This window comes from Lytechinus pictus, chromosome 17 (genome assembly GCF_037042905.1).
Source record: "Lytechinus pictus isolate F3 Inbred chromosome 17, Lp3.0, whole genome shotgun sequence".
In the NCBI taxonomy this organism is placed as follows: Eukaryota; Metazoa; Echinodermata; class Echinoidea; order Temnopleuroida; family Toxopneustidae; genus Lytechinus; species Lytechinus pictus.
This window is the reverse complement of record NC_087261.1, coordinates 19018277-19033528: the sequence shown is the minus strand read 5'-3', so window position 1 is coordinate 19033528 and position 15252 is coordinate 19018277. Positions and strand designations below refer to the sequence as shown.

The following is a 15252-nucleotide window of genomic DNA, read 5'->3' as shown; positions in this document are numbered from 1 at the left end:
TTTACATTTAGCGCGGCCTGACATTCTCGGAAAATCAGACAACATTTGAGGTTTACTTCGGGTATTTAGCTAAATTGGATTTTGATCTAGTGACATAAGACTGCAAAGAGTCTGAAACTTTCATTTATATGTATTGTTAAGAACAGAACGAGGAGAATTGTGCTTTTTTCTACAATGTCGGCTCAGGATCGCCCATTTTCATAACTGTACAAAGAGAGGTTGGATAGCACCATTTGTGTCTACGGGGGGATTCATGCCAAATCTTAAGAAATATAAAAATTGTCATAATACCAAAATAATCACATAACAATATGCAGAAACAACATAAACAACTTTTGTATTTACATGTAGATCTGCCCACAAAAAAAAAAAAAAAACGAAAAAAAATGCCATAAACATCAAGCCTACAGTGTTCTGTATGCATGTAGATTTTACGATAATTTACCCATTTTCCATAATGGACGCGTCCGTATCGTAGTTTCGTAAGCTGGCGTGCGCATTGGACCGGAGAGCTCATGAATAATTCATGAAGCGGGCGGCGTACGTCGGTGACCCGCGGAACCCGGTCATTTTGAGCAAATGCGAATTTCCACCCCAAACTTTTCCATATGTGATTCAATAGATTTCAATAAAAGTACACATTCAACAAAGTGGAATTGACAATTCATTCACAGATATTCATTTCAGGGCCGCGGAAACAAGGGGGGGGGGCTGGGTGGGCTTCAGCTCCCCCACTTTTTTTTCCAAAACCGTGTACAAAAACAGGACCACCTGATTGCGTTTTTTGCATGATGGTCAGCCCCCCCCCCCCCCCCACTTTCAAGACCTTTCCGCGGCCCCTGCATTTCAAGTACGAATTATTGAAGTTGATATGTGTGAACGTTTTAGAGGATATGTATTTCTCGTTTGCCCACGCCCACATGAGTCGCTAGTATAATTTGAATATCGCTGGATGAATTTTTCAATTTCACTTATGTCGTTATATATGTTTTATATCGGAATTGTGTTTTATATATAGAGTTATCTTTACAACGTCGTTAGCCTAATTACTGCGAGTGGATTATATTTATGAAATGAGTTGGAATGTGAACGAGACGCCCCAAAGCCGATGGCACGTGATCTAATTAGTATTCACTTTTTGGGTTGAGCCAATCATTGTGCTTGAAAACGGGTTTCCCCGAATTCCCGCCCTTGGAATGACTGTGTACCATGTGCGTGACCTGTTAACCTGTTGTATGAATGCGAATCAGCTGGTTTCGTGACCTCAAATATTCTTCATGTTGTTTACGCTGGATGGGGGCTATAAAAAGATCTTTCTGACTCTTTTTTTTTTCAATTTTGATAATCTGTTCGTGAATTTCTGTAACTTGAAAACTGATGCAATTTATTGAATCACGTACCTCGATCTTCCCACTCATGGTGCAAGAGAATATTTTTAAAATTTAAAATCGCCAAAATATACATGTAAAGAAAGATTATTCAGCCGTCATCATCAGTAGTAGTATAGACATGTATATAAATATGCATTCGCTTCGAATATTGACTTCTTCACCAATCCCACACACACGTACGATCTCAATATCCCCTTGTCATTGTCCACGCCACGACTTCTCCCCTTTCGCGCTCCCCCTTCGACCATCCTAGCTACAACCCCCCCCCCCCTCTTCCTCTCTTTCACGCACGCTGTATTTGTAGGCCTACATAGTGCATTATTTAAAAATACAAATCTGCTTTCCTGTCAATTAAGCTTTACTTTCAAAACATTTTAAATCGCAATTAATTATAATAAGAACAAAATCGTAATATTAAAGTATGATGAATGACTAAAAATATTTCTCCCGCTCGTGATGGACACATTCATTATTTTATAGGCGAGTATAGAACAATACAAATGAACATATAGCAATAATTGACAGTGAGTATAAATCTACTTTCCTGTCAATTAAGCTTTACTTTAAAAAAAATTTAAATCGCAATTAATTATAATAAGAACAAAATCGTAATATTAAAGTATGATGAATGACTAAAAATATTTCTCCCGCTCGTGATGGACACATTCATTATTTTATAGGCGAGTATAGAACAATACAAATGAACATAGCAATAATTGACAGTGATAAACGAATCTTGATTGGATATTATTAGTATAAACATCATCAGCAGAAGTCTTAATTATGAGAGTTATAGTTTCAGTGAGTATCTGAAAACAAAACAAACATGCAAATTATATCGTCTCATGAATACCGATGCCCATTATTTGGAAGCCTCGGAAGTTTTCTTCCGAGGCTTCCAAACAAAGTCGGAACAATTTTTGGATTGAGTAAGGGCGTGGCGCGGCGTGCATGCGGTCCGTAGATGTAGTCGGTCATTGACACGCATTCACAAAATGAATCGCACTTTCTAAGGACGTAGCGATCTAGACATTGGAAAGTATGGAGTACATTATCGATGTCATTGATGTGAATAAATCTATAAACTGTAAGTATAAAATGAGATTGAATTTAAATCTTTTCTTTTGACCTTTTTCATCAGTACTTGCCTTTCTGTTTCAATCGATCGCAATTCGCGCAACCGTTACGGCTGTGTGGCCGGAGAAGCATTAAATAGACATAAAATGTGGTGCATTTAGCAGCAATCTAAGCTCGTCGATATTGATATTTTCGATAGCTACCGCGCTCCGCGTGGGAGGGGGGACACCCCCCTCCCGCAACCCTCCCGCAACCCTCCCCCCGTGCGTGCTTCGCACGCACCAAGGCCGCTGCGCGGCTTGCGTATCATCGCTTCGCGCCGCCAAGCGTCAGAATGAACCTGGCGAGAACGTTGCTTGGAACAGTATACTAGAAAATGTGGTTTCAGCACCTTTTGTAAATTCTTTTAATCATTGGCTTGATAATCACTGGAAGGTTATTACTTTTGTGTAAGACTTTGAGTAATGGATTTTCTGTCTTGCCATTTGCAACTAATTGAAATTGAGAGTGTGGAGCACAGTCCTACAAGCATTGATGGATTAAAGCTAAGTAAAATGTGAGTGGCCAACTGGCCATAAATAAATTGAGCTGAATAGCACTGACAAGAACTAAATTTGTAAAATTTCTTATACTTTTGTACATAAAAAGTGCAAAAAAAGGCTCAAAATAAATCTGATATAAATAGAGAAATAGTTTTTTTTTTTCAATATCTTTTTTTTAACAAGTGACTTACCTCCTTCTGTTATTTCCATAGCTTCTGCGGGAGGGTCTTGTTCCGGGGGTGGTGCGACGCACTCGTCTTCAGACTTCTTACCCGTTTCATGCTTCAAACTACGAGCACGCACCTCAAAGCCGACAATACGATACTCTTCCCTGTAACAGTAACATCAATATTATCATTATAATAAAACTAACAACAAAATCTGATTTTATAGCTTACAGGGGAGCATTTCATGGACGGACGTGTCCGATGCTTTATCCGACAAGTCCTGTTTTATCTGATAGTTACCATAGTAAGTGTTTCTTAGAAAATTAAAATGAAGGAAAGTCATCAGAATTGACAACTTGTTGGACATTGATGTTGATGAAATGCTCCCCAGCCCTCAAAGTTTGATATCTTTAGAGCAGGGAGGCTATACTATGGAAAGGTACTTTTCCCCTCAAAACATTAAAGGGAATCCAGGCTTGGTCATAAAATGTTGTCTTGGAAAGGAGAAAAGTAAATAAAACAGAATGGTGAATTGTTTGAAAGAAATCGGACAAGCAATAAGAAAGTTATGGCTGCTTTAAAATTGAGATCCCTAAGACTATGTAGATTTCAAATTGGCAACTGGGAAAGTAAATTATGACAAGGGACATAAATTTAAAAAAAAAAATCATTTTTTTATATACATGTAGTTCAAAGGTTCCCATTGTATATGATTTATCCACTTACCCTTCGGGTGTCAGTTTATGTGATTTCATGTCCAATTCAAGGTGATTGTTCAAGTAAATCTGAATTTAAAGCAAACACGATATACATGAATGAATAATCATTGACTTGTATTTGAAAAAAATACAAAAAACTGAGCTATTTTGTTGGAAGTCTATTATCAAACAGAAGTTTTATTGAGTATTCATAATGATAGGGGGGGTGGTTATTTTAAATCATCTGTGAAAGGATGACTTATACAATGTTTGATCTACAAACAGTTGTCTACTTCTCAAATAGTCTAATACCACATGGACTAAACTCATTCGGTCTACACAAAACTTGCACTAATAGTCTATTTCTCACTTAATCTCAGGCCCAGACGGTCTAGTTTATACACTACGTGTACTAATTAGGTGGTCTGTCATGAATATGACAGATCACCTTTTATATTCGTCAGAATTTTCTTTATTTTTATTGCCAAATCTTTGTCCCACTTTATCTCAAAATCGGGCATGTCAATTTTCTTGATTTTCATGTCATGTATGGACATCATTATGGACATGGGAAACGAAACTTTTCAAGGTTATCAAATTATGATGAGGTCATCTAGGCGCCATTTTGTAAAATTAAATGATTGATCATATCATCGCAACTAATCATAAAAAATCATTCATATTTGCATCATATCAAGTTCAGGTGACAGGTCATCAGGACATGTCATCAGAGGTCATGCAAAGGTCACGACGCGCACGTACGCGCGCGTCAAAATTTTAAAATTCCCCAAATCGACCGTGGTCAAGTTTGGGTACGTTTCAGGTCATTTTGAGCATGTCAAGAATTTGCGCGTGCACAGGTATGCGTGTGCGTTCTTGCACCTACCATCGGCATGCATCTTCAAGTCACCATCTATTTTATGTCTGTCCATTGTCCATTATCTTCTGATTAATTTGATACCTCACTCAGCCTCTTACAACCAATAATACGGGAATGTGCGTCCATTCAAATTTGCATTACTCGCGCGTGCAAACTCACAAAAATAAGTCATAAATGGGCAAAAATATGCCTATATAAAACTCACTGTAGCTCTTCAGGGAGTCCGTTGACCCCCAACTTTCTCCTCACTCTTGGATATAGTCAATATCTTATTTGGAAATTTCATAATTACGTCAAAATTAAGTTATTGGTGAAAATTACATATTTTTGCAACATACGTCAACGTATTTGATTGTATCTTCGTTGTTACTGGTCAGTTTTCTCCCAAATTTTGATATGATGTAGTGAAGACATTTCTCTACAAATAACGTTGAATAATTTTCACTTTTGACCACAGCATTAATGTGTTATGACTTGTTTAAAGGGGAATCCAACCCAAATGAAAACTTGTTTTTATAAGGAAAAGAAAAATCGGACAAGTTGATAGGTGAAAGTTTGAACAATATTGGACAAACAACAAGAAAGTTATGAATTTTTAAAAGTTGTAAATATTGGTAATCACTATACCCATGGAGACTTCAAATTGGCCGCATATGGGATGTCATAGTGATGTAAGGCAAGGACTACTCTTTCATGTACTCCAATGCATATTGTGGCTAAAATGTCATTTTCCCTGAAAGTTTTATTTCAAATTATATTTTTCTTTCATGAGGACATAAAACAATATACTACCTGGGTTATATTTAGATTACTGCCCCAGGGAATTGGGTACTTAGGAGAAAACCACAAATCCTGATAATAAAGTACATGGCCTATGGGAAAGTTGTCCTTGCCTCTTGTCACAAGTTACTTCCCCAGTTGCCAATTTGAAATCTACATAGTATTAGTGATCTCAATTTTAAAACAGCTATAACTTTCTTGTTGCTTGTCCGATTTCTTTCAAACTTTCACCATTCTGTTTGATTTATTTTTCTCCTTCCCAACACAACATTTTATGGCCAAGGCTGGATTCCCCTTTAAGTTTTTTCAAATTTTTTCTGGACCTAATTTTTGAGAAATTTTTAAGGACATTTTTTATCAACAATTGTACGGTCTTTCTGAAAATTTCAAACCACCTTGCTTTGCGGTTTTTTATGTAGGACATTTTTTGAAATTTTGCCTGAACCTTTTAAGGGGTAATTTTAACATTGTACAACATCATTTATGCATTTGTTTAGGAAACACTGCTATATTGAGACGCTATTGGGTTAAAAAAATTTCATTCCGGACTTTTTGCGGAAATTCCTGGATTTTTTTTAAATGTCATTTTTACTAACTTTTACGTATAACAAATTTTCAGGTACCTTCTATGAAATGAAAAATTTTGCAATTTCGTTAATTACACATTTTCCCGAAATTTTACGGAAAATCGCTAGTATTTGAATCTTTTACCTGACGTTTTTCAGCAAAAATCATCAAGTAATAATTTTCAAGTAAATGCCGAAGTCTTACACAATTGAAATATGGATATTGAAAATTCTTGACGGAAAATATTATGTGAAATGTTTAGAAATTTGCAGAAATTTTGCAAACATTTACTCCAAAAATTCTACTTAATTCTTTTATCAAATACATCACTGATTTGTATTGAAGTGAATGCTGTGAAATTGTAGCATTGTGAAACTTCTCATTAAAGATTATTGAAATTTAGCAGAAATTTTGAATGAAAATATCAAAGATATTTTAGTTTTCAAAAAGTATCACCTATGAATTTTCAAATATTCTGTGAAATTCATACCCACTGATATTGTAAAAATTCTTGCTTGAAATTTTTTTAAAAATTGCTGACAGTACAAAGAATTTTTCAAAAGATTTTGCATAAAAAACATTTAAGTACTGTCGATTAAAAATTAGCTGCTGTGAAAATGAAGGCGCCTTTCATTGCGCAATTTTGGAAAACCAATTTTGGTAAAATCGTCTGAAAATTTTGAGGAGTTTTTAAGGCGTTTTACGTGCTCCAAACTTCATTTCGTATTTACCGTTTTGCATTATCACCACCATCATTATAATCATCCGCGATTGTCATCACCATATTAATAATCACATTTAGCAATGGTCAAAATTTATTCCTATGATGTCTGTGATCAAGATTATCAATCATATCTAAGTGATTCATTCCATACAACATTAGCCGACACTGAATGAAAAATCATGACAGACCACCTAATTCGTCCGCATGACGAATTAAACTCTAGTTATTTTGAATTTTGTCAAACAAAATAAAAAGTTCAGTTCACCAATGAACGATATCGACTAAATGGTGTTTGACGAAGTTGGTATTAGACAAAAGTGCATATAGCCTATAAACTGGAAATAAGACAAAATGGTGAATTGGCTGGTTAACAGACAAACTGGTTGTAAATGAACTCTGAATAGACCATGTGGGATCAGACCAAATGGAAAGTAGACAAAACGGTTGTTGACCGATTGCATTTTTTTATACCAAAGGGGATTGTCTCTTTCTCACTATAAACCAAGAACAATGCATGCTAACCATTACTACATGGGGGGGGGGGTCTTCTCACGAGGCCAAGGGTACACGGGGTCAAGTATTACGTTTATCGACATCAAAATTTATATTCTGCTGAGCTCAATCATCCAACCCTTGCTTTGAATAGTCAAAACATGCCCCAAAGATGCATGGCTGACTTCTATTTGGTGAAAAATTACAATAGCGTTTGCTAGAGTGTATATATTTCAGTTTACATTCAAGATCAGGCTAATAAGCGGAAAATCTTTTGATGTACATAGACAAACAAAGGTAACACTCGGCCTCACAGACCCCCTGCCTTATTGACCCAGACCCTTCGCCTCATTGACCCAGCCCACTGAATGTACTCATTCAATTCTCACTTTTGACCCCCAAAATAACTAAAATTTACTGGATGTAGCTCATGCCATTTACTTATGTGACCCAGCATGAATGTAGTATAGGCCTTCAGTAAGAGGGATAACACCAAGTAGCAAGGTTCACTCTGATACCTCCTCGGAATGTAAGATTAGAATGAGATGAAGGTGCGAAAGCAAACCTGACTAGACTAGCGCTACCTAGATGGTAAGGGTAGACTGGAAGTTGTTGGGTCACACATAACCGAACAGGAAGTAGAATTTCTAGTTCAGTGCAAAAAGTGAATGGCAAATTCAAGAAGTGCTATACTACATCCAGGAACATTTGGTCATTGTTGAGAGCTAGAATTAGTTTATACTGCACTTCTCACCTTTTTGTTAGCGACGAAACCCAGCTTGTAGCCATGAGCATACTGGAACTCATCTTCATTATCTATTTGAATTTTAGTAGCAGCTGGTAGGTTGTCTGAAATCCTGTTCAGAAAGTCAAGTTTTAGAAATTAATGAATAAAGAGTACAATCATACATGTATACACGAATATGCTTTTCAGACAACAACAAATTTCCCTACCCTCAGGAAATCAATGGGGCTAGGGAAGGGGGAGGGGTCTTAACCCTAATATGAGGATGTTCCAATGACAAAATGCTAAGTAAATATTAAAATACATAGTATGTAATGTATGAAAGCTTAGCCCACTCCAGTTTCAGAATACATTTTTTCAGACCACAGATTCAAAAGCACATTTTTTTAATTTGGGCAGGACATGTAGTTACTGGTGGTGACATACATACAATTTTTTTGGCATTTTACATTTTTAGTATTTAATTAACAAATCATGTCCATCTCCAACCTACATGTATCTTTCTCTCTTAAAAAAGGTGAAGCCACTATTGATGTATGCAACATCAAATGGAAGACATTTCTGCTTGATTAATAATTTATGTGTAACATACAATATACCCACCTATTTTTGTTTCTTTCTATCCCAACAGCAAGATCAATATCATAAGAATCAATATCATCTGCTGGAGTGTTGTTTTTATGCAGATTACATTCAATTAAATGTGAAATACATATGAAGCTGATGCATGCCCCTGTTATTACTATACTCAAAGACACAACAAATTGAAGATTGGACACTTCAGCAATTATGTGGAATACTTTAATAATTCTTTATGGGGAAGGGCACCCAACGGTGTTGGGTAGGCAAACTGGTGCATATCGGCATGGTGGTTGTGTATAAAACATACAGGAAATTAATAATAGAGGGGGAGGGGTGCAGGGGATGTAAAAGGAGATAATTCCACAATCTCCCCACCCAGCAGCGTACCCAGGATTTTCCAAAGGGGGGGCAAAATTTTTGGAGGATATTTCGTCCGCGAAAAAATTGACAAGCAAAAAAAAAAAAAAAAAAATAGGTCTTCAACCGCAAATATAGGACATTTCGTACCAGGAAAAAAAAGGAAAAAAAAGGGGGCTTCAAGTTCAAAAGACGGGGGCACACGTCGGTTTTCTTTTTAAATTTACATTACAAATTATTAATTTTGCTTCTCAACAGGGGGGGGGGAACGTCCCCTAGATCAGTTGTGACTCGTCAGGGGGGCAGTCTGCCCCCCCCCTTAGGTACGCTAGTGTCCCCACCCCTTTTTTGGCCCCTCCCTCACCCTATCTCTCATTTTAGCACACAGTGACCTACAATGAACATACATTTATGTACACCCACATGTACATTCTAATACATGTATGTAATGCATGCCATAACCGGTTTATAAGCTGGTACCCTTCTTATTCTGGAAACAAATGCTCTAATTAAAGCCTGTTTCATATTAAGACTTGGTGACTCTAAACATATAACCAGAGGAATAAACTAAACCACTGCTACAAGAGTGAGAATCCCACCCAAAATACTGTATCTGGAATTAATTTTGCCATGCCAAATTTGATTAGCATTTTTGGTCATAAGAGAAACGCTACATGTATCAATCAACTGAAGTCTGTACAGTCCTAAATAAATTTGCTCCACAAACAATTTTTTTTGTAGCAGTCTTTAAAAAATCTGGAATAAATTGCCATGCGATACCAAAACAATTATTCCCAGTGTGTGTACTCACAAATGAACGCTGTAATCTTCTTTGATCCTGTCGACGAGCGTCTTCAATTCTTTTTTGTCGAACTCTACCTCGCAAAGAACCAAACAACTGTGGTCAGTCTTCATCTTGACCTATACAAGAAAAAAATAAGATACATTAGTATCGATCTACATATATAATGGTTTGTGGCTTTTAGTTACTCTGTTACATTTCAGAAGTGGGGTATTAAGAGTCACAAACAGACAAAACAAAAATACATTGACCACACACATGGATTATAATGTTACAGGCCGATACATGTACATGTATATTCAAGCAAGAAAATTAAGAAATCCTGTTCGGTACTCATTTTTCCATACATGTATTCTCTACTTGGGTGGTCAAAGGAACATGAAGCTTTGATACTGTACATACAGGTATAAAAGGGATCTACATGTTGAAGAAAGTATAATAATAATAATAATAACAGTATATTTACCCAGGGTAGCCACTTCAGTTCAGGAAACTGTTCTCCCAGCGGGCCCTGCTTTTATTATTACCCCCGCTATATATTCAGGTGCACACAGCTTTTTGAGGAATTAGTTCCTGCCGGTACCCATTTACCTCACCTGGGTCGAGTGCAGCACACCGTGGATAAATTCCTTGCTGAAGGAAGCTATGCCATGGCTGGGGTTTGAACCCACGACCCTCTGTTTCAAAGTCCGGAGACTTATCCACTGGGCCACTACACTCCACATAAGTCCTAGAAAGTGCTTGATATTCATGTACATGTAGTATTTGGTGATATTGAATTTCTTATGTTTTATTTTTATTTTAGCGGTCATCAGTCCCTACCAAATAATCACTGGTGGTCATCAGTAAAATAGAAATAGTAATGTACGATGGTAAATGCATCCGTCAACTTATGAGCACTGACAAGTTCCAGGTCAGGGTCCCCCAAAACTATGGGTATTTGCATCTATAGACAGTAGGTCAAATGGGCGGCATTCGACAATCTACATTGAACAGTTCTATCAGTACATGCAGGAATTAGACCAATTGAAAAGAGACTTAATAGTAGCTTACATGTACAACTACATGTACATGTACTGTAGTAAACTTCATCCATCTACAGTGTATAAAACCACACCCACTTTTCCCCCGTCTTATGCCCCATCCACCAAACAGATCTCATACATGGACCTCTTTATTCAGTTTTAAACAATTGAACGTACAGTGTACCACAATTACACTGCTGAAGCCTTATGTCAATATTTACGAGTAATTGAAAGTTATTCAACCATTGAAACCCTGGCTGAATAACATAGGTACCTGCAACTGCCACGTGTTAACATAGATTTCCTACATGTATGTCAAGCATAGTATAATGTTAAATTCAGGGTAGGGAATAACTTCAAGCACATGTGATTTAAAAAATGTGAGAGACTTTTCATTAAAGTTTACGTGTACATGTAGATCTACATTGAGCACTATAAATATTGGAGTGAATCACATCCTTTTTTTTGCTCATATGTGTAGAACCAGGCATTGTATTGTACACATTCCATTAAATGTACATGTATGTAATCCAAATTACATGAAGGGAAGATAAATTGTAGAAGTATGATTTTGAATAGATTTATTATGAAGGGAGGGAAAATTAGACATTCCAAGCTCTATTTCCCACATGTTTTGGATTTGCTCATAGACAATTGGTGGTCCCTTAAGGCTTTAATTATTTGACAAAAACAGTGACTTACCATATAGTTTGTATTGACGATCCTATCTCCTCTCAACACTTCTCCAAGATTCTCTGATTCATGGACAATATTGCCGGCGACTGGAGGGCACAGTTTCACGGAGTAGTATTCGTAGGGTAGCTGAGTCTTTGTACTTGTCAGCTTTACTCCCTGGGAAAATTGAGAAATTGAAATAAAGGGTTCAAATTAAGAATTCAAAGGGGCAAGACCAATTTTTTTTAGGAAGCACTGTTTATAAAGGAAAGGGATGGCAGTGCTCACTTTAGTGGACATGTAAGGCATCAAACAGGGCATCAATAGTACCATAAAATGTAGTTTTCAACGAGACACATTGCCTGGATTACCAAATTAAAGGGCACCAAGGCCACAGGTAAAAAGGGCATCTTACATGTATTTTGGCCTTAATTCTACAAATATCTGGAAGAGCGGCCATGGCATTGGATGGCCTTGTAAATAAGAAGATCCAAATAGTGGTGTATGTGACCAAAAAAAAAGAAAATTCATATATGTAGTAAACAAGTTCAGATCAATATCTGACATTTTTGCACATTACATATAAAAATGTACACTGTACGTGCCCCAAAATGTACTGTGACACTGGATTTCTTAGAATACTGTGCCCAAAAAATGAACTGTGACACTTGATTTCTTAGAATGCTGTGTCCCAAAAAATGAACTGTGACAGTTGATTTCTTAGAATACTGTGCCCAAAAATGAACTGTGACACTTGATTTCTTAGAATACTGTGCCCAAAAAATGAACTGTGAATTTTGATATTTTATCATAGACTTTTCTGCAAACCCTAAGTCTAAATTCTATTTTGGATTGGGTTGTATAAATTTGTTAGTACAATATTATGAATTACATGTAGATGTAGATGGACCCCATATCTTGCAGAGCTGCTTTCCCATTATGTTGCCGCTAGTCTTTGAGAATTTGACACCATGAAAATCCAGAAGCTGTGTTTGAAGCTAATTTCTACTGGTATCGTATAGATGTACAGTACATGTGGCATGCTTTCTGAATCTTACACAACTACAGGTATGCCAAAAATGTACAGTACATGTACAAATGTACCAGCCAAAAAATGGAGAATCATAGACTTACAAACTTTCAAGCAGTGGTTACCACATTGATTAACCTAAATTTTATCTAATACCTCTTGAAATTTAGATGAATTTTTCACTGTCTAAACTAAGTAAGGGCAAGTTCAAGAATATGTGCATGTCACATACCGGTACTGCAGATGGACATTCAGAGGCTTTTGTGACTTGGAAAACAGGATAAAGGGACTTTGATTAAATTGTACATAATCATGGGAATTGTGATCTCTAGAGAAAAGTAAACTGAACTGTGTTGAATATTATGGCAAATGATCTTGACATTATGATCATTGTAATGTACATGAAGTATAGTATATTATGTGATTCAACCAATCACGAAAACCAGCCCAACAGTGTATGGTCAATTACCAAATTGTATTACAGATAAAATGAATAATCTAGTAAACACCGATTTCACGAGAAAGTGTGTAAAACCATGGCTAATTGTAGATCTATAGAGATCTGGCACAATGACATAAAATTAACTTTGATGAAATCATGAAATCTGTATTAAAGGATGGAAAACAATTACGGTACACTGAAGATCACCAACGCAGAAAAGCACATGTGGGACAGTGTATTATAATTGCTTTGAAAAGACCCGATATCTGACTGGAATGCTGTGCCTATTTGGCCGTTTTCTCAGCAAAGTTTACACTATTTCTCCCAGACTCTGATTTTGGCACATATTTTGTATTTTATACAATCAGATACTTTGGTGATCATTTTATTAGATTCTGTATCAACTCATTTGAAATTGTTACAATTGGCTTCTATGGGCCTGATTATCTTACCTTGATGGCGACGTCTTGTCCTTTGGTGAACTCGACGGGGGCAACACCAGGAACATAGAAAGCATCTGCCATACTGGCTGCAACGAGCACAAGTACCGCAATTGACCACATCTGGGGGAAAAATGAAACAAAATGGCGAGCATTTGACAGGATTTAAATTAGACAAACCCTACTGCCTTGTAGATTAATCTACTGTACATGGACAGGGACAGTGAGTTTCGGATTACAAAAAGGATAATCTATTTTGGTTCTTAATTTTTCATACATGTGAAAATTCATTCAATTTACCTTGGCATTTAAATGAGGAATTCATGTTTTCTATGGCAAAAGAGAATTTACAATTTTGATCATGTTTGAAGTGGAATTGCAGGTTTCAAAATCAGAAAATTGCTGTCCCTAAATATAGTGCACCAGTACTTCAGCTTGAATTCAATTCATTTGCTTTACATCGCTAGCAGTCCCATTGCACAGTGTGTCCAAGAAAAAGGGAAACGTGTCTTCAGAGATAAATATCACAATTCAAATAAAAAATTGTAATAGCAAATTTGACAACAATCTAATTTGAGACCAAATACATAACTGCTCATGTACATGCCAGATTACAAACAATACAGAAGCATGTCACAAACGATACACCTCAGTTATTAATGAAAGTTAACAAAGCAATACAAAACAAATGCAGCACCCCTTTTTCACGCCTGGCCGTCATTGACAAATCTTGACTCTTACTTGTTTTCCTGCATAATTCGTTTTTTTTTACAATGAAATTTCAAACTCTTCTTTCATATCACAGGTAAAAAAATAATTATGAAAATCTTAATTTTGTGGCGATGTATATATATAACGAAATTTCACTTATTTTTCTCCGAGCATGATTTCCTCTAAGATGTAGGGTTAGGTTTAGGGTTGCAATAGGGTTTTATGTTACATGTAGGTTTAGGGTAGAGAACATATTGTTAAACCCAGAGTTGAAGTTGGTCATTCAATTAGTGTGTGTGTGTGTGTAATTTGCAGCGGAGCAATTGTCACCAGAGCAAATGTCATGGAAACAGTCCCAGGAATGTTGGATTGCTTTATTCTGGGATGCAGTGTGCCAATCACCACTCTGTAATATCATAGAAAACATGCTTATAGGAGGTACACATCAGTGTACAGGAGCAGGAGCATCAGTGGTTAGACTAAATTTCCTTCCTTCCTACATGTATGTCAAATTTAGGAAAGTCAAAGATAATAGAAATAAAACTCCAAGTTGTTTCATAGAGAGTGTTCAAATTTTTAGATCATCTTCAGGGATTCATGAACTGAATATCTACAGGAAAACCGATTTCTATATGAAACTAAATCAATTTAAAGAAACAAAGGTGAAATAATTATAATTAAAATTACAATGCACATGTAATTAAACCAGACTGATAAGGCATAGGTTACATGATAATGAAGCTGATATAGTTTACAAAGTATTGAACTGTAATTTGTTGGCAATTTAGGGTAAAGAAACCTCTAACAGGTATTAAAGGGAACAATTTTTTTTAAGTGGTGAAAGGGGAAGGAAAATAAATTTTATATTTACTTTAAAAAACAACAACTAAAACAAGTTTGGAGATGGGGTCATTAACATGAAGTTCAGTGACTGTTCTTGGTCAATGATTGCATTCATTGGCAGTGACGCATAAAGGGAAATTGAAGTACCCTGATTAGGAGGTTAATTACGTTAATTTTGTTGGCTATCATTGTGCTGTAAAGGTGCTTAAAACACTGGTGCTGAAGAGGGAGACAAACAAATGGAATTTGCAAGATTAATTAATGAAGGTCTTGATAGTAGGA

The 15252-nt window shown here is 36.3% G+C and overlaps 1 protein-coding gene across 2 annotated transcripts in view; it reads right to left on the bottom strand.

Annotated features, from left to right (window-relative positions):
• LOC129280625 (transmembrane 9 superfamily member 4-like) overlaps window positions 1–15252 on the bottom strand; it is a 48653-nt gene that overhangs the window by 25043 nt on the left and 8358 nt on the right. For both annotated transcript variants that reach the window (XR_010296301.1, XM_064112385.1), the window contains exons 2-7: window positions 13429–13539; window positions 11532–11681; window positions 9814–9923; window positions 8073–8175; window positions 3904–3962; window positions 3202–3341 (exon numbers count right to left, since the gene is read on the bottom strand). Coding sequence is in view for 1 of the 2 variants with exons in the window: in XM_064112385.1 (XP_063968455.1) it covers window positions 3202–3341; window positions 3904–3962; window positions 8073–8175; window positions 9814–9923; window positions 11532–11681; window positions 13429–13539 (673 nt within the window). In the remaining variant the exon portion in view is untranslated. The remainder of the gene's footprint in view (window positions 1–3201; window positions 3342–3903; window positions 3963–8072; window positions 8176–9813; window positions 9924–11531; window positions 11682–13428; window positions 13540–15252) is intronic.